Below are 20,156 nucleotides of genomic sequence, written 5' to 3' on the forward strand. Positions count from 1 at the left end.
GAATGATTATGTACGCTAATGCCAAAACATACACAACACTTATTTTATATAACTAGTGCTTATAGTTAAGGATTACTGTGAAAATGAAGTTATTTGCACAAATGGCACATCTTCCATTGCTCTACATTGCGAATGTAATTTGAAGGAATTTCGAATTGTCTTTCCCAGCAGTTATCTATCTGCTATAATCCTTCTGAGTGTTTTATTTTGTTTAAGATATTTTATATTTATTCTTGTATTAAAAGCAAAAGAAAGATCAAAAGTAAAACATCGTAAATACAAGTTAGAATTAGGAATTGTTTGATCTGCTTTTTGTCTTTTGAGATAAAAGGTTTCACTCAGTTCAAGGCTAGCAAGACAAACATTTTCTAAACATATAATTGCCATTTTTTTCTCCAAATAGCCAGTGGCAAGACAGATAGTATCTCTTACCAATTGCATACTGTTGATTGTTATTTAACTACCTCAGAACCTGAATTTAAAAAACAAACAAACAATGATTGGGTTTTAATTTTTTTTTTAAGAAAGAAAAAATGAAATTTAGAATGGTGAGAGTTAAGGGAATGATGAAGCCAGAAACCAGCTCTGAGTATTGAATGAACTGTGGACCCTCTTATCTGGTGCTGAAGAAAGTGCTAGTCACTTATGTAATCAATCATTGTTCAATTGATCCTAAAGACAGTCAAACTGGTACAAAAAATAGCATATACAGGCCACATGTCCAGTCTACAGTCAATCCTAAGGAACCAATTCAGGGAGCATGACAATTAAGTTACTGGGACTAACAATAACAGCCTTGATTTTCAAGGTCTTTGGAATTTGTTTTGGAGACTTTTCAGTAATTTATTATTATGTGTATTACAGTAGCATACAGAGGCCTCAACTGAGACTGGGCCTCCATTGTGCTAAGTGCTGTAAAAATACACTGTAAGATACAATCCTTGCCCCCAAAGACTTCATAATCTTATAAGAAAACACGGGCAAAAGGATGTGCGGGGGCAGAGAGGAACTTGTACTTCCTACTGCTCCAGATTGCCACTTTATCATTGCATAGTTTTGGAACTGTAACAAAAAATCATTTTTCAAGAAAAACACACTGGAGTATATTGCCAGCTAGTACCAAAAACCTCAGCTGGCTAACTGAGGTTGCCCATAGGTATTAACTCTAATGAAAATGGAAAAAAATAAAAATAAAAACCCCAAAACATTAAAACTTTTATTAGTATTAAGGAGGGTTCTCCAATATGATGAAGAAAGTGCAACATGTAGGTAAAGAACTAGTTCATGTGGTATCATTTTTCCTACAGATTCTTTTGTGCCTGAACAGATTAAACTAAAAAAAGGAGGCTATTGTATGCTATGTGACCATTCAGATTAAGGAAGGTCACACAAAATTATAGTTGAATAAACTTTGAAGAAATTCACTATTAGCCAGATTTTCAAAAATGCTGAGCAGCTGCAGCTCCCATTGAATTCAGTGGAATGTATGGCTAACTTTTGCAAATCAGGCCATATTTATCTATATAATATACTTCACATAAGTGAATTATAGCCCTGATCCTTCAAAAATTTACATATGTGCTTAACCGTGTGCATTGGGACTAGTTCCATTGAACTCACTTGTACTGTTCAGTGTATAAAGTTAAACACTTAAGTCTTTGCTGAATCAGGGCTTATAAAATCTAATCAGTACACTATACATCTGACCAAATGCAAAGCATTGCAGGCAGGCCTCTAATCCAGTTTTCAGACGGACAGTCCTGCTCTTGTTTGGTTTGTCCTGTCCTGATGTAAAGCCAGATGCGGTTTCATCCAGTATTATGCATGGTAGATGCCATTCTGAAGAGCGCACCACTCCACCCCTGCTGGTGTGACCTTGCACACACTGTCAGGGCAGGGTCACACAGGTAGGGGTGGTCCCGTGCCATTTCCAGTAGTACTGGAATGTCTGGCATTCTGGAGATACGTCAGTGGCCACCCTAGTGCTGTGGATTATTCCAGTGACATATCCTGAATTACTGGCATACATCCAGTTTAGAGTTAAACCTTACAGACTTCTTTGCTTATTGTCTGATGGGCTGTGAGTGGAAACTTGCTGCTAGTGCTGCAGTTGTACTACTCACTGAGACTTTAGCACTGTAGGCAATTACTATAAACACTTGAATCCTATAAAATATTAAACCCGTGTTAAAGCAAAAAATTGATTAATTATCATGTTCCCTACACATTTTACTGTTATTGCTATTCATTACATGCATTGGACCTAAAATCTCACCCACTATGCAAGGAGACTATATTAGGCATTGAGTATTTCGAATATATCAGCGGAATTTATGTGATGAAGTTCACAGCATTTGGCTCTGGGACAAAAAAGAGAAACTACCTTCAGCAATTTCTGATTGAAACATCCATACTTGTCCCAATTGTAGTGAAAAGAAAAGAAAATCACGTACTGTGGAAAAGCTGGCTATTTCTAGGCAGTTAGCTAATTACCCTTATAATTACCTTTCTGCTTAGAACAGATAACATTTTCTCATGGACAGGTTTTACGTTTTTATTGTAGCTTACTTTAAGTACTTGTTCCTCACCCCACTGCATTTAATTCTATAAAAAGTGTCAGTTTTAACATGATTATCTAGGATTTTGGCAAAAGAGGAAAAATAAAACTGAGCACTAAGCTAAACTTACATTAATTTTTTATGCCAAATCTCTTTTACTTACTGTTTGTTTCAAAGGACAAGCTAATTTAATATAACCAAAATATTTAAGTGTAGGTTTAATTAAATTAATGCTACCCATACTATATACATCTTTTACAGACACTTATAAAACCTTTTTTATGACACTGATCAGAATGATTATTACATTCAAAGATACGCAAAAATGTTATTGGCGGAAATAACCATCAATATTTAGCAAGTTAGCATGAAATATGATCAAAGAGATACCTAATTAACATGAACAAGCACAATTAACAAGCTCTTTTTACAGTAAATGGTTTACAAAAGTGAAGACCCGCAATATGAAGTTTTGGAATAAAGAAAGCAATGGGAGGCATAATATAGATAACAAAAAGGAGGACAATAAGGTTGACTGACAAATAAATAGAAAAAAACATTATCAAACCTACAAGGACAACAGTGAGATGAAAGCACATCACTAGAGCAGAATGTTATACAATCTCCTATAGAATGACTGATACATTATTTTAACAACTTTTTCTTGTTATTGCTGAGTTGGTTTTCTAGCATCATTTGCTTTTCTGTGACATCCAACATTTTACAGTAAAAGTAAGAGTTCTCCCATGATGTACACTTTATGGGTAAAGCAAGAGATGCCTTCAGTATTTCAGGAGAATTGCCTTGCTTATTGACATAACCTACAACACTAGAGTACCCTCGTGACAAAACAGTGCAGAGTGTTTAAACTAAAGCAGTGTCAACGTATGCCTGCTACATATAGTTCATTGGTTTTAAAGGAACACTTTCCCCCATGAATCTTTTGCATGCAGACAAAGAAGAAAAATCAGCATAAAAAAACAGTAAATGAAGAGTGGACAGAACTACCTTTAAAAATATCATACATTACAAAGTTATGAGTGATCAGGCAAAGAAAATGGACTGTAGGTTTAGCATCAGGAACAAACAAATAGCAATATTCAGCAGAGGAAAAAAGTCTGAATTCTTTCATCAGTGTTGAAGTACTTTAGCTACGGAACATATGAGGCAGATAACACGTACTGTGATAGCCATGTCATACAAAATATAACAAGAAAAAATTCAAAAAATTCAACTGTAATTTTATAATGCAGTGGACTGGGATGGAAATCGCTTTTCAAGTTCCTCAACTATACAGCTCAAGTTACCATTCTGCTGGCTGTGCTCAGCAACAGTTTCTGTAGTTGGCAGTTCGGATGCTGCAATTGGTTTAAGCTTGGATATGTGTTTGGGTAGAATGTGGTTTTTGTCTATTTGACTGTACATGTTGGCCACAGATTTTTCAATATCTGCTAAGTTGTGAATATTTTTGAGAATCCCTTTCAACTCCCTGTGAGGTGGTGGCTCAGGAGCTGTGGCCTGGGATGATACTGGTAGCTGTTTGGCAGGGGACTTAGTATGCTTTATAGGGGAAAGGTGCTGGGTACTTAGAGTAGATGAGGAGGAGAGGGCTAGAGAAATGGTAGGAAGAGATAGAGGTTGTGGTGGCAATGGAGGAGGAGTTGGAGGAGGAAGTGGCAGCAGGGGTAGTGGAGGAGGGGGAGTTCTGGGTGGATCTGGAATGCTTTCTGTTACTTCCACTTTGGTTTGAGCAGCCAGAAAACTTTGGTGAACTGGTCTCTTTATCCTAAAAGAAGGAGTTGGTGGTTTGTGAGTTGGTGGAGGAGAAAGTTCTTCAGGACAGTCATGATGAGTGATGATTACGGAAGGAACTGCGAGTGATTGAAATTCAACTACTTCAGTAGAAGGTGTCAAAGAGGAGAAAGGAGGAGAACGATGGCATGGAGAAGCAAGCAGACATTCAGAAGACAACTCTAGCATGTTTTCTCCTTCTTCGTGGTAGTTGCTGTGTGTTGGTGAATGTGAACATTTCATATCAGAGAATTTCACTTGTTTCATTTCCTGCAAAGCCTGTTGCTCAAACTGTCTTGCCTTCTCTTTTACAGTTAACTTGGTGCCAATAACTTTTTTAAATATTGGACTGCTCATATCAACCCTGCTGTGCTGATTGTCAGTTCTTTCATTCTCTGCTTTGAGTCTTTCCTGTTGCCACTGAACTGGATCCATGATAATTGGCCTACTTAGAGCATCAGACACATGTCTCCTAGTAATACGAATTGGTAACGTCCATGCACGGTGAATGCCTCCCAAAGGGCACCCCAAAAGGGCATCTTTCAAGGCTAATCTTCTAGGTGAAAGACTGTCTAAAATATCTTTCCTCTTCCGTAGCAATGAAGAGCTTGGAGAACCTTGAACAACACCTTCCATATACAAAGGATTCTGAGTTGTTAGTGGGTTCTCATCAGATAAAAATGTAATGTTACTTGCAGATTTGGGGAGATTATTGTTCAACGATCCATTGATATTAGACTGCTTGTGAGCCTCAATAGCACGTGAAGCAAAGCTGCTTATTACTCTTTGACGGTCTCCTTCTTCTAAAACTGACTTTTTTCCCCTGCTTTGTTGGAAATGGTAGAGAAGAAAAAGACTTGAAAGAAAAGAAGATAATCACATGTAAGGAAACATGCATGTACATAGATTTTTATGAGAAAAAATGAATTTATGATGTAAATTAATGCCATAGCATTACTTCTAACATATTGTTATCCAAAATAAATATTTACAAAAGTCTACTGAGGCAAGACATTTACTTTTAGGTCTTCTCTAGATGAAAAGGATATGAAGTAAAGAGGAAGAAAACAAGCTTTGACCTACATAAATGAGTTCTAACCTTAACCACATGGCCTTTCTATCCTTGGAAACAATTACACTTTCCTTTTCAATTATTATTTCCCCTTATACAGTAATCTAAACAAACACTTGAACACATTTTTCCATACATCTTGTTAGTAACAGTTATGCTACACAACATTTATGCAACCTAAAATGGAAATATAATATAGCTTGGACTACTGCTAATATTTCAAACTCTTCAAAAAATTGTCAGAAACTGTTTCAAGTATCCTTCACTTGGCCTCTTCCAAATTATAGCTGCCTGAGGCCTGGAATTTACAAAAATTTTCCTGGGTTAGTGACAAGTTTAAGTCAATTTTGGATTTGGTTACAAATGGAGCTTAATCCCTGTAAAAGGATGATTCCCCTTTTTTCACCAATAAGACCCAGCACTGGCTTTTAGACCTGGAAATGATGACATATTGAATTTTAAAATCGTAACTTTAGTAGAGCTTTTATGTTTCCCTGTATGTCTGGTGAAGATGAACCAATTGTAATTAATGGATGTACCTTTACAGATGGCGTGATACAAAAAATAGTCCTAATCCTTAAAAAAAAATATATTTCTAAAACAGTTTTTCTATAAACACAAATTACATGTTCAGAATATGCATGTGTAGTGGGATATGATAGCTAAATTACTTGAAATCCTACCACCTTATAGTCCTAAATGTATATCAATTACAGCTATAGTACAGCTAGAGTAATAATGACAACTACATGATAAAATAAAGTTGCCTATGAGTGCCTTTCTATTCCCCATTTTCAGTAACTCATAAATGTCTAACATTTTCAGCTTTCCAGTTGAAATTTTCCAGGCTTCGTCACTACCAAAAGTCGATTTTTTTTTAAGTTTAAAAACACCTGACCCAGTTTTTCTTAAATCGAAAAGAATAGTTTTTTTTTTTAAATTCTAGCATGTGATTGCAGAGTCTACCCCAGCTTGAAGCACACTAGCTATTTGTCTAGACAAGCCGCAATATTGTACAATGTTTAGTGAAAATGGCAGGACACAGTTTTAGGAGCTCTTAGTTCTATATTCTGGAATGTCTTTCTCTCTCTCTCTCTCTCTCTCTCTCTCTCTCTCACATACACACACACCCACACACAAATTTCATGAACATTATGCTAACGGAAATTTACCATGGCATAGTTAAATATTCCAAGGTAAAAAATCACTCAAAAATAGGGGAAAAGACATTTAAACAGTACTGAATGAGAGTAAGATAAGAAGCCACACAGACGCCCCTTTAAATATGTGGGTATAAAAGCTCAAAAATATATACATTTAGGAAATAAGGAAAGGTTATAATACAATTATTTTGTTTCTTGATTTGTCTGGAAGCTGATATACATGGAAAATCTATACTCTCTAAATCTATCTATATACATGTTGACTGAACAGGAGTGGCAGATAGGAATCATTTCATGGGGTATAAAAACTACTCCCTTCACACACACAAGGGAGCACACTTTTTTCCAAAAGGAGCTGGGGCATTAAATGAGGCTGACAAGAAGTGGGGGGTATGCAACCTTGAAAAGGGCTACAGCAAAGAGGATACTCTCCCGAGTGCACGGAATAACATTGGTAAACAGAATGCATCTCAGAAACTACCACTTAGAGTAGGTCTACATTCCCAGTAGTGTCAGTACTTAATGAGTATTTGATCATGGGGATTTGATATGGTATTTCACATCATTAATTTATTTTTAAACAATATGCCTTGACACATATTGGACAAGCTTCCTCAGCCATCTTAGTGATCACATGAATTTTCAAATGTAGAGATTGGAAAAATCAATGATTCCTGAAGTTAAATGAAGATCCACTTTGCTTCCAAATACAAAGCACATACAAGCTGATATACCCTTGATATATATAAGAATGGATTAGTCTAAAAGCTGCTTGATTGCTGAATTATTTTTATATGAAAAAGCTAAAGAGTTATTTTATGATGAAACCTTAATATTTGCAGAACAATCTTTTGTCTCTTTGTTCCAACAAGGAACTGCATCAGATTGGTTTGAAGTCATATTTCTGCAAACTGCAGCAGTGATGGCTGCCTATAAAGGAATTATAGGTAAAGGATGAAAAGGTTCTGACTGAATGTGAGCTTGAGAAACCTGCTTACCTATCAATCTGTTTTAGGTATCTGGAGAGCACCAATCACCAAAGAATGTAGAATGCTGAAACTGGAGGTCCTTAGAAATAATACTATTCAAGTTCAGCAATTACAGTTCTGTATTTAATCGCTACTTAGTACAAAAGGCAAATGAAAGGAGATGCACAAATCTTTCCACTTAAAAGTAAATGTCTTCCATGTAGTCCATTTATTGTAAAATAAAGGCTAATAATCAATGGCAATTAATTACAGTTTTAACATAAACTAAGTATATAAGAATCAACTACTGTTTCTATTGGCTACAAATATTATGCATGATGAACTAAGTTTACTTACTGATGCCTATGTATCCAAAGATGGAGAAAGAATGGAAGTCATGAGACATAAGACAGATTTAAAACAAAAAGAAGTTTAGTTCCACTTAACTTTGCACAGAAACCAAATTAAGAAAATAAGACGTAAGGCAGCGCTACAGAAAGAAAATGTTTGACAAAGGACAATTATGGAAAGGCATGAAAAATAAAGACAATTTTTCAATTTTCTTAAATTTCCATTATTTGGTATTTAAGAAAATTGTTGGAGAGTCAAGGAATAATTGAGGAGAAAAAATAAAGTGATGCATAAGATTATAATACACTATAGCAATTTAAATGTAGTATTGCAATTCACCAGCAAGTTGAAAATGATTTTACAATATTCTGCTATAATTTTTTTTCCTGAAAATTGATTTTCTGAGGTAGATTTTGCCTTTAGATTAAATATTGGATTCAGTTAAACTTCACGGATTTTTGATAAACGTTTATTTAAATTTTATTGAAAAACATCTCTCTCTAAAATTATTAACTGCATTGATTTACATTATTTTTCCATATCTCTATCTTCTACTAGAGATTCCTTGATCAATATCTCAGTGTTGTGGAAATATTAATTGTCATTTTTCCAATGAGTTTTATATATTTATATTCCATAGACGGTGCTTTATAGGGAAAAATCTGTATTTGCTAAATGTATATTTTTAGTTGAAGTGCTGTTACAAATCTGAGTAAGTGTGCCTCTAAATCAGAGGTGCAAGTATTCAGATTTGCATCTGCAACTCATTATGCCTATGCAAAACTTTGCCGTTTCAAATTTTGTCTACAAACACTAAGGCTTGGTCTTAGCCTGGCTGAAAGCACATCAATTAGATGGAGAATGCAGACTCATAAGGCTTCTAATGCCCATTTGTAACCAGTCCAATCCAACTTCTAGTAAAGTGAATTGCAGTCTTCCTTTTACTTTCACGGAAATTGGGTTAGACTTTAAGGAACCAGGGTCTTGATCCAGCAAAGTACATCATCATGGGTGTAATTATAAAGATGTGAGTAGTCCCACCTAGATCAAGACCTAGAATTCACATACCATAACCTTTTAAATTCTGTGTGTGTTTTATTTCTGTGAAACATACTTCTTTCTTCCAGCTACCCAAACAGTAACAATTCATAGGCATAAAATACCATGAGGGTGGAAAAATCAGTGGTTAATTTTGGAAGAGAAGCTACTCTTGCTTCAAAGAGTAATGCAAAGATTCTCTATTCACAAAGAGAAATTCAACCCAAAACATTTGGAAATCAGGCACTGTCTTTAAATAATCAAAGCTTAAAACATACTCTAGCAATGATTTCTTTGCCCTGCTATAGTAACATTTCTATAAACTCAAATATATATATGAACTCTCTGATCAAGGGGAAAAAAGTGACTTCAAAATAGAACAAAAATCAACCAACACTAAATAGCACCCCTCCCGCCAATACTTTATGAAGTCTGTTCTTTTTAGTGTTGTCATCTTAATGTTATTCTTTTAAAATAATACAAAAGTAATAAACATTTTCTGACATTAACCTATAAGCAAAAATATTGTACATGTAAATATTTCCTGTACTATGCTATTATGGTCTGTTCATACTGTGTTGATTTCTGCTTGGAGTCCCTTGACTACAATTAAGTTTCATCATGCATGAGTACAATTCACCCTTTCTTAGTAATTTAATGTCTTAACAGAACAATGACTTTGGTCATATCATACTTTTAGAAAAGAAGATCCAAGACACATTCCAGCTACAAATATGTTACCAACATATAATGGTAAAAAGATGCTTTCCTTTAACTACTAATTTTTTATAATCTATTTTATTGATCCATTGTGTTTATTTTCAACATTTAAATTACTTCAGATTTACAAAGAAAAAAAACTTTAGCCAATGGAATATTTCATACTGAGATGTCTATCAAATGGGTTTTCTGATTGAGTTTTATAAATTATATTCAGCAGGCAGCTTGGAAGAAATAACATTTTGGGCCAAGTTCTCAAGCGTGCTAGAGCGGCATTTAGTACATCTGCGAAGTAAAGGCTTTCTGCCACCTTTCAATCTCCCTAACCTTGATGCAAACTAGAGCAGCCTCAGGACTATTTTAACTTGCTTTAGCATCTATGGGCTGTTGTGCTGGCCTCAAAACACTGAAGTGCAGTGTGCTCTAGCAATGTGTAATGAGCAGCTTTGCACTTTATACTTATTTTACTTTCTCTGGAGATTCCCAGACAAGGAGAAATCCCAGCTGACTGTCCCATACTCTGTCCCTTTTATGCCACTGTAGCACAACTGAGTCTCCATCTCCAGCGCTCTTACTTATTTTCTTGATTTTTAAGAAGCTTAACAATCATGTAAAAGAAGCAGTGAGAGATAAAAAGACTTCCTTTAGAGAGTGGATTTCAAATCCTAGTGAGGCAAATAGAAAGGAGCACAAATACTGCCAGCTTAAGTGTAAGAGTGTAATAAGAAAAGCCAAAGTGGAATTTGAAGAACGGCTAGCCAAAAACTCCAAAGGTAATAACAAAATGTTTTTTAAGTACATTAGAAGCAGGAAGCCTGCTAAACAACCAGTGGGGCTCCTTGACGATCGAGATACAAAAGGAGAGCTTAAAGACGATAAAGTCATTGCAGAGAAACTAAATGGATTCTTTGCTTCAGTCTTCACGGCTGAGGATGTTAGGGAGATTCCCAAACCTGAGACAGCTTTTGTAGGTGACAAATCTGAGGAACTGTCACAGATTGAAGTGTCACTAGAGGAGGTTTTGGAATTAATTGATAAACTCAACATTAATAAGTCACCGGGACCAGATGGCATTCACCCAAGAGTTCTGAAAGAACTCAAATGTGAAGTTGCGGAACTATTAACTAAGGTTTGTAACCTGTCCTTTAAATCGGCTTCAGTACCCAATGACTGGAAGTTAGCTAATGTAACGCCAATATTTAAAAAGGGCTCTAGAGGTGATCCCGGCAATTAGAGACCGGTAAGTCTAATGTCGGTACCGGGCAAATTAGTTGAAACAATAGTTAAGAATAAAATTGTCAGACATATAGAAAAATATAAACTGTTGAGCAATAGTCAACATGGTTTCTGTAAAGGGAAACCGTGTCTTACTAATCTATTAGAGTTCTTTGAAGGGGTCAACAAACATGTGGACAAGGGGGATCCAGTGGACATAGTGAACTTAGATTTCCAGAAAGCCTTTGACAAGGTCCCTCAGCAAAGGCTCTTACGTAAATTTAGCTGTCACAGGATAAAAGGGAAGGTCCTTTCATGGATTGAGAACTGGTTAAAAGACAGGGACAAAGGGTAGGAATTAATGGTAAATTCTCAGAATGGAGAGGGGTAACTAGTCGTGTTCCCCAGGGGTCAGTCCTAGGACCAATTCTATTGAATTTATTCATAAATGATCTGAAGAAAGAGGTAAACAGTGAGGTGGCAAAGTTTGCAGATGATACTAAACTACTCAAGATAGTTAAGACCAAAGCAGATTGTGAAGAACTTCAAAAAGATCTCACAAAACTAAGTGATTGGGCAACAAAATGGCAAATGAAATTTAATGTGGATAAATGTAAAGTAATGCACATTGGAAAAAATAACCCCAACTATACATACAATATGATGGGGGCTAATTTAGCTACAACGAGTCAGGAAAAACATCTTGGCGTCATCGTGGATAGTTCTCTGAAGATGTCCACGCAGTGCGCAGAGGCAGTCAAAAAAGCAAACAGGATGTTAGAAATCATTAAAAAGGGGATAGAGAATAAGACTGAGAATATCTTATTGCCCTTATATAAATCCATGGTACGCCCATATCTCGAATACCGTGTACAAATGTGGTCTCCTCACCTCAAAAAAGATATTCTAGCACTAGAAAAGGTTCAGAAAAGGGCAACTAAAATGATTAGGAGTTTGGAGAGGGTCCCATACAAGGAAAGATTAAAGAGGCTAGGCCGCTTCAACTTGGAAAAGAGGAGACTAAGAGGGGATATGATAGAGGTATATAAAATCATGACTGATGTAGAGAAAGTGGATGAGGAAAAGTTATTTACTTATTCCCATAATACAAGAACTAGGGGTCACCAAATGAAATTAATAGGTAGCAGGTTTAAAACAAATAAAAGGAAGTTCTTCTTCACACAGCGCACAGTCAACTTGTGGAACTCCTTACCTGAGAAGGTTGTGAAGGCTGGGACAATAACAATGTTTAAAAGGGAACGGGATAAATTCATGGTGGCCAAGTCCATAAATGGCTATTAGCCAGGAAGGGTAAAGAATGGTTCCCTAGCCTCTGTTCATCAGAGGATGGTGATGGATGGCAGGAGAGAGATCACTTGATCATTGCCTGTTAGCTTCACTCCCTCTGGGGCACCTGGCACTGGCTACTGTTGGTAGACAGATACTGGGCTAGATGGACTTTTGGTCTGACCCAGTACGGCCGTTCTTATGTTCTTATGTATGTTCTTATGTAAGCTCAAGTTGTTTGTGGAATATACCCTCACTAAGAAAAGTCTATTCAATTATGTTGTAATAAATGACATTTCTGAAATATGACTTATGCCTTGGTTCACTAACAATTTTACTGATGAATCACAATGAATACTTACATGGTGCTGTCACCGAGTTCTTCATAGAGATTATTGGCAGCGCTACTTGATGGTTTGCCGGCTGGTAAGGCCATCTGGATTCTGGCTGTCTTTGCACATTCAGCTTGCCGCCTTTGGTAAGTTGTGCAGGGAGGGAAAAAATATGTGTTAGAAATATTCTTTAGCTTACATGGGCTGACATACAGTAGTCAGATAGTAGTTCCTCAAACATTATTGGTTTTGTATTCAAAGAAAAGTAATCATGTGAGCTATTTTTTTCAGCTCTGCATCACTCCATGGCTTGGCTCTTTCATTACAAAATTGCAGAGCTTCAAAATGCATCTAAATACTATCATCCACTTTTAAATAATTGCCAAACCATCTGATCATCATGAAATAATAAGATATTCATTAGTAATTACATTTAATTGAGTAAGAGGTCAATTAAGCTTTAACAATACTTGTTTTCATCAGGTGGTATGTGGTAAACTGGCTGTTTTGGCAAAGTCCTTCATTTATTGATGTCACATTTAAATTTAAACATTTGTAAAGTTTAACTTTTATGACTTGTTAACACCTTTATTAGCATAAGAGCTGGTCAACAATTTCCCATTTGAATGATTTTTCCAAATGCCCTTTCTGTAAAATCAAAATTTTCTGCATGAAAATTTGTTTTATTGAAAAATGTTGATTGTCTGTCAGGAAAATTGAAATGATGGCCACCTGGAAAGCTCTTGTTAATTTTGCCTTCTGTCTGCAGGTAGAAAGTGAAAGTAACAAGAGCCTTCCAGGCAGCGCAGAGACTGAGCACCCTAGCTCTGGGTGGGAGATGAGGTAAGGAGGCTGAACTCCAGGGAGGCAATGAACCAGGGAAGAAAATTAAAATGACAAGAGTCTTCTAGGTGGGCAGCTGACAAGCCTGAAAATTTCATTTTGGATGTCCTGAAACCAAATTTTTCAGGACATCTCTTTCTGCAAAAATATTCAAATGTTTTTAGGGAAAAAAACATTAAATTTTTCACAGGAATGGACACCCTTTTTTTGGCCAGCCCTAGTCAATACGTAGACCATAAAGTCAAGCCCTATAGTTCATTTGTAGGGGTGAGAAAGAGCAAATAATTACCATGTAACTGGTAACAGGATTGAGAGAAATTTAATTCAGAATAGAGTACAACAGACTTCAAAATAAATCATGATTATTATTATTCACATTTATATTATGGTATGCCTGGAGCTAAGATATCATTTAATGAAGTTCTAAAAGCATTTGAAAATAGGGAAGTAAAACTGGCTCATTAAAAATTTTTATTGTTTTATATGAATATATATTTTTGGCTGAAAAGAAGATTTGGATGGTAATTAGAGTTACCAAGCTCTTACTCTTAAACCTTCCTCCCTGCACCCCTCAAATTAACAATACTGAAGTCTGAAATTCTCAGACCTTGGATTTCTCTGGCATTACACAATAATTGTTTCTTCTGAATAACTAACCTCATTTCCCCTTTAGAATGCTAGTTTTAAATAATTATATTCATAACCAGGTATTTCTGGGATATGCACTATTCATAGTATATAACATTACTGATATTGGGCTAAATTAGCCCAGATATAATGCTATTTAATTGAATTGAGTTACTCCAGGGATGAATTTGGTTTACTGATTTCATGTTTCAATGAACATTTATCTCCTGGGTCAATAAATCATGATGTTCACCTCAACAGAAGTCAATATCTGCTAATGACATCTCTTAAACATTAAAAGGCAACACAAAGCCATGGAACCAATGGATTCCGTACTATAATCCTATTTTAAGGTTATACCACTTCAAAATCTTGGTAAAGAACAATCATCCAATGAATACAAAATTACACAAAGATACAGAAATATAAACAACACAGGATAAGATCCTCCTGCTCTATCCTGTGCTCTATATAAGTGACAGACCCTGGTTGTCAGTGGATGGCCTTTATCCATATGCTCTTTAATTAAGGCTCTAGAGCAGACTCATTAATTTCTTGGTGCCATTAGATGGGACAGAACACCACACCCAGGAGGTGTGGGGTTTACATAAGCAAAGCCTTCACATTTTATTGTGTTTTCTTCAGCATATCTGTCCATATTTCCAAATTCAAATTAAGTTAATAAAATAAATGATGTAAAAAGCAAGTGGTTCAATTAACACAAAAAAATCAAGTTTATTGGCGTATATACATATATAGATAGATATGTGGAAGATGTTTTCAGTTTAATATAAACTATTTTTAATATCAAGCTATTATTTATTTAGTATGTATGTGTCACATACAAGGTATTTTAGCGTTTACCCATATTACTTGGATTCCTTAGCTAGGCAGAGCCTGTGAAAAAGGTAAGAGAACATTCAATTCAGCAGCCTGTGAGTTGGCAAGAGTAAGTCCCTTTGGTATCATAATTTTCAGGATCAAAGGGAAAAGGACCCCTTACATGAACACAGGCAGGCACCATCTTACTGGCTTCCCCTTCCTGGCAATTTGGCTCCTGGGGTAGAAGGGACAGCTGGTGTAAACATACTGTGGCTTCTTAGAAGCACCTATAGAATTGATTCTCACCAGAATGAGCCTTCACTAGAGTCATGAATGAAATAGGGCATGATGTTGTGCCCCCATGTCCCACACAGAAAATTCTTCACAGAGGAAAAGAGAGATTGTTGCTGTGGAAGCATAATTTCATCTTCAGTATGGGCCTAAGACCCCCTCCATGTGCTTTAGTGAAGCAGACACTTAGAGCATACCACTGATGTACCAAACCTGCTATCTTGGCTATGACCCTGGCCAACATCTGATCTTTTATAAGACGGCATCCCATCTTTGAACCTGTGCATAAAATGTACCTATCAATTAGTTAATTGTATAATGCTGTTCAATGGGGAAAAAATCCTTTCTTCTCTCTGCAGGCAAACAGCATGACATTTGATTGCCTTATCTTAGCATATAACTGAATGTTTTATTAAATGGTCATAAAATTAAGAAGTTTCTTTTTAAATCTCAGGTAGCAATGCATTCTACAGTTTGACTATATGAAGTATTTCCTTTCACCGGCAATACATTTACTTCCCTTAAATTTCAAATGGCCTTTGTTCTTGTATAATGATAAAAAGTAGATATTGATCAGATATCATTATTTTTAAACAAGGCGTAAGAAGCAAATCTAAAAGTAAATACTTACTCTTTAAATCTGTTGTCATGCAAGAGAGAGAGAAAGTCATGTTAGAAGGGTTCCATTTATAACAACAATTATCTGAAACAGTGAACTTTATATTAATAATAAACTAAGAGTGACAATCATTTTACATGTTAAATTGCAAAATTAATGATATATTTAAGAACCATTATGTTTCAGTAACTGAAAATCATTCAGTTCCTTTTGTGATTGTGAGACTGTTATAAAATGATAATTCATGTTTATGGATGATCATTGATTAAAGATGTGGATACTGAAGTATGAATTAGGATTTTTACAAGTGGAATATTACAGATGAATTAATTTTTATAATTGCCTCCTCATTTTAACATGGCGAATATTAAATAAACAGTCCTTCATAATAAAGCACAATTACATTTTGGCTTCTATGTGGAATATGCCACCTTTGCTATGATTAATTCATACTATATTTTTCATAATTGGCTTTTTGGTTTGTCCCAGATAGCAAATTTCAAAGCAAAACTTAAAAGAAAATAATAATGATAATCTATTAGATTATTTACAAGCAATACATAGTCAGTCAGCTGTGCTTTAACAGTGATAATTTCACATTAAAAGTAAGCAATGTAAAACTCATTTAGTTTAACCTTTATTTTTTTTTAAATGTAAAAAGTAAAATTAATTTTTTGGATGTTAGTTGATCATTGAGCTGAAAAGTATTGAAAAACTATCTACTACACACAAAAGAGTTTTAATATCAAGTAAGTCTTAATGTTTCCGTTATATGTGCACTGAGGGTGACAGTTACATTTATTCAGCTATAATCTTTGCACTAAGTGGCAATATTGAGCAGCTAGTTTGCCAGAAATGTTATCGGGAGATTATATTAAAGCAGCTTTGAAAAAGGGGAGCTAAGGAGTAAGACAAAAATGAACTTATTTTCTAAACAATTCAATATAGTATAAGGGTTATATTAAGATGGAAATCAATTATATTCTCTTCAGTCTAAATGAATTCTATTGATTTATTTTTAATAATACTAATAATTTATTTGTGGTGGTTTGATATAAAGTCCAACTCTACATGATACCTGTAGACAAAAAAATTGTGATTTTAGACGGACTAAATAGATTCCTTAAAGCAGCCTGATGTATTTGGAACCTGATTCTGTTCCAATGTTTGTCAAGGGGAATTTTGCAATTTGCTTTTCCTTCCTTGAAAGAAATCACACAGTAGTCACATTGCAAACTAATGAGAATCTTTGTTTAGTAAAAATTTACTGCATGCAAATTTTAAACACAGTATGACTCAAGAAACATGGGAAACCTGATCCAACATAGGGATATATTTTCTGGAAGCATATTCTGAGGTGCAGGCCTCTCAAAGGTATATTTTGCCTGGAAGGGGAATGATTAAGCAGTGCTTGGGGAGAGGAGTGTGGATAGGAAACCTGGAGGATGTGCTTATTCAGCACATACTCCCCATTCAATCCTCACACAGGGTTCCAGTTATCCTTTAGGGTTTAGCCTTCCTAGGTAAAGCCCCTGGCTAGTGCAGGAGCTGATTAAACTCATGGCCTTTCAGACTCTTTTTGGAAGATTAGTCTCTAAAAAAACCTGGTAAAATTCAGATATAAATGTTACTCAAACAAATACCAGCCATTTAAAAATAGCTATAAAACAGTTACTCCTCTTATGTGACTATTAAGCATGCCTTCAGGCATACTAGTGTTCTTTCATGTAGTGATGTCTCCTTAAAAGATTAAATAAATTTGATTTATAACACAAACCACCAGAATGCTGATCATCCCTATCTCTAGGAAATATTCTAATTCAGCTATTAAAAATGCCCAAATCCGAGTACTCAATTTTTAAAGAGAATTGTTACTCAACTTACACTTGTAAAACATAAATTTGCATTTGATTTTAATATCTGGAGCCCAAAGTGGTATCCACATACAATATATAATGGATACAGACAGATATACAGTCAAATTTAGCCTTATCATAAGTACAACTAAATTTATGTCACTGTAGTTGCAGTTGCTTATGACAGGGCATTGACAAAAAGTACTGTGTTCTATCCCAGTTAACGTGTAGGAAGGAACAGCACGACTGATAAGCTTAAAATCTCACCTGGTAAATTACACCATATTGTAGATCTGCAATAATATTCATATTCCCGTGATCTATTATAATACATGCACATTGGTTTCTTTATATTCTTTCACCCAGTGATACATGACCTCAAGTTGAGGTCTGCAAAGGCACTGGTACTTAATCACCCCAATATAAAAGACAGGGATCTGATGCTGGTGCATCCTCTGTAAGAACTTCTGAGCTCTGGAAAGCCCTCCCATGCTTGGTTCTAAGTAGCTGAGATTTGTGGAGTAATAGGGCATGCTGCAGGACCCATTTGCTTTACCTGGCCTTTGAAGAGAAGGAGAGAGATTGAGGTATAGGCTGAAGTATGGAGGTGTTAGTATTTGATTATCGACTACTGTCTGGTGGAAGGTGTGAGCTGACTGAATTGCATTTTGTTTTTGTAATTTTAAATATTGGAAGGTTGCTCAGAGATTCTATATGGATAAGTATTTTTTTTTTTTACTAAAAGGAAAAAGGAAATGTTATATATGGTCTCAATTTCCAACTAAGTATATGTATTAATGAGAAAACCTCAAATTGTTGGGTCAGATGAACACCCAAAAGTTGAGATGTTTATCCATTTGTTAGCCAAACTATTTAAAATTCTTGAATCCATTAAGTGTAACAAGAAATTTAAAGCAAATAGATTCTCATGAGATTTCTGCCTATTCAAAAAGAGCTAGAATACAACAAGAACAACCTTTCTAGGGTATGTTTTGATGCTTGAACTTCAGTCTCAGCTGGAATCAAGTAGTTCACAGGTATGAAAAATAAAAAATAATAATTGCCTCATATTTCAGAGCCACAATAAAATTTTGGGTTATCTCATTTTCCCTGCAATATAAATGTTGAATCTCAATTCATACACTGAGCTACCAACAGTTTGGGTATAAATCAGGGTTTCTCAAACAGGGGTCGCCGCTTGTGTAGGAAAAGCCCCTGGCGGGCTGGGCCGGTGTGTTTACCTGCCCCATGCACAGGTCCGGCCAATCGCAGCTCCCATTGGCCCGGAGCAGCGATCTGCAGCCAGTGGGAGCCGCAATCAGCTGGAACTGTGGACAGAGCAGGTAAACACACTTGCCCGGCCCACCAGGGGCTTTCCCTACACAAGAGGCAACCCGTTTGAGCAACCCTGGCATATATGAACCCAGAGTTCTGGCTGAAGCATGATAAAGAGAAAGCTAGATAAGAAATTCAGATTGCAATTCGTGTTCACATGTTTGATATTTGGATTCAGGATTTTGGTTTCACTTCACCTATTATCTGAAATAATTACTCCATATATATATATATAATATAAAAAATACATATATACATAAAGACATGATGAGGAGTCAAACATTAAAAATAACCAGACTGTAGATTGGCTATGTGGACAGCTTTCAAAGCAGACCAGTGTTCAGGGCTATCAACTATAGTTCCCCTTGTAGTAAGTGTATAGATTATTAGAAAGAATTTTCAATGACAAAGAAATTTGGAGTACTTACTGTCTGTAGCTGACCATAACGATTAAAATAGCAGGCATGCAGCAAAGGATGATTATGACAGCCAAAGCAAGCAATGCCCCTTCTGTGTAGCCTACAGCTTGTGCCTGCTTTTTAACATTGGCCACCACGTCCGGGGTGCGGATTTCCAGAATACGTCCTCCTTGTCCAAGGTATGGCTGAAATTCTTTATTGATATCCAGAAGTTTTCCATCCAAGAACCTTCAGTATTACAAAACAGAACTATTACAGCAGACCTAGTTAATTCTGTTCTGACTACTAGTTCACTGAGTTAATAACTATATGTTCTGTATACAGTGCTATAATATATACCTCATCTTTATGTACTCACGAATCTTACTATTCTTTCATAACCCTTTTTTCAGTACTATCATTGATGTATTTAATATTGATCTCCCCTAGACACTGATACCTTGATGTGTTGGGGTCACTTGTCTCCATGACCTCAAGAGCTACTTCAATGGGAGTTAGAGTTAAACAAACATGACAGATGGAAGGACAGAGACCAGGCAAAAAACAAATTTTTTTTAAATCAGTCTTCTGGTCCTCCTGGTTGAGTGCTGAGCCTGAAGTTGATTTAACCCTATACAACACTTATGTTATAGAAACAGTAGAACAAATAAAATGCCAAATACAGATCCTTGGATAAGTGGATAGCCCTCAAATGGACAGAATGATGGATACCAGCCAAAAATAGTTATGAAAAGACACTGTTGCCTGAAGAACAGAGTGTTCCAGGCTCATTCCAAACTTTGTGTGGGGTTTTGGAATGTGAGGACTATGTTAGCATCAGAAAGTCAGCCCAAATCATCAAAGAAATGG

The 20,156-nt window shown here is 35.8% G+C and overlaps 1 protein-coding gene across 5 annotated transcripts in view; it reads right to left on the minus strand.

The window, feature by feature from the left end:
• Positions 1-20,156, minus strand: part of PCDH15 (protocadherin related 15) — a 1,497,017-nt gene that overhangs the window by 15,971 nt on the left and 1,460,890 nt on the right. For 3 of the 5 annotated variants that reach the window (XM_030569599.1, XM_030569597.1, XM_030569596.1), the window contains 3 exons: positions 19,317-19,535; positions 15,710-15,718; positions 12,526-12,636 (listed from right to left, as the gene is read on the minus strand). In XM_030569599.1, coding sequence (XP_030425459.1) covers positions 12,526-12,636; positions 15,710-15,718; positions 19,317-19,535 — 339 coding nt within the window. Of the gene's footprint in view, positions 1-3,800; positions 5,206-12,525; positions 12,637-15,709; positions 15,719-19,316; positions 19,536-20,156 lie in introns of those variants that run through there. The other 2 variants (XM_030569598.1, XM_030569595.1) reach the window with 1 other exon arrangement.

Source organism: Gopherus evgoodei, chromosome 7 (assembly GCF_007399415.2).
Source record: "Gopherus evgoodei ecotype Sinaloan lineage chromosome 7, rGopEvg1_v1.p, whole genome shotgun sequence".
Lineage (NCBI taxonomy): Eukaryota > Metazoa > Chordata > Testudines > Testudinidae > Gopherus > Gopherus evgoodei.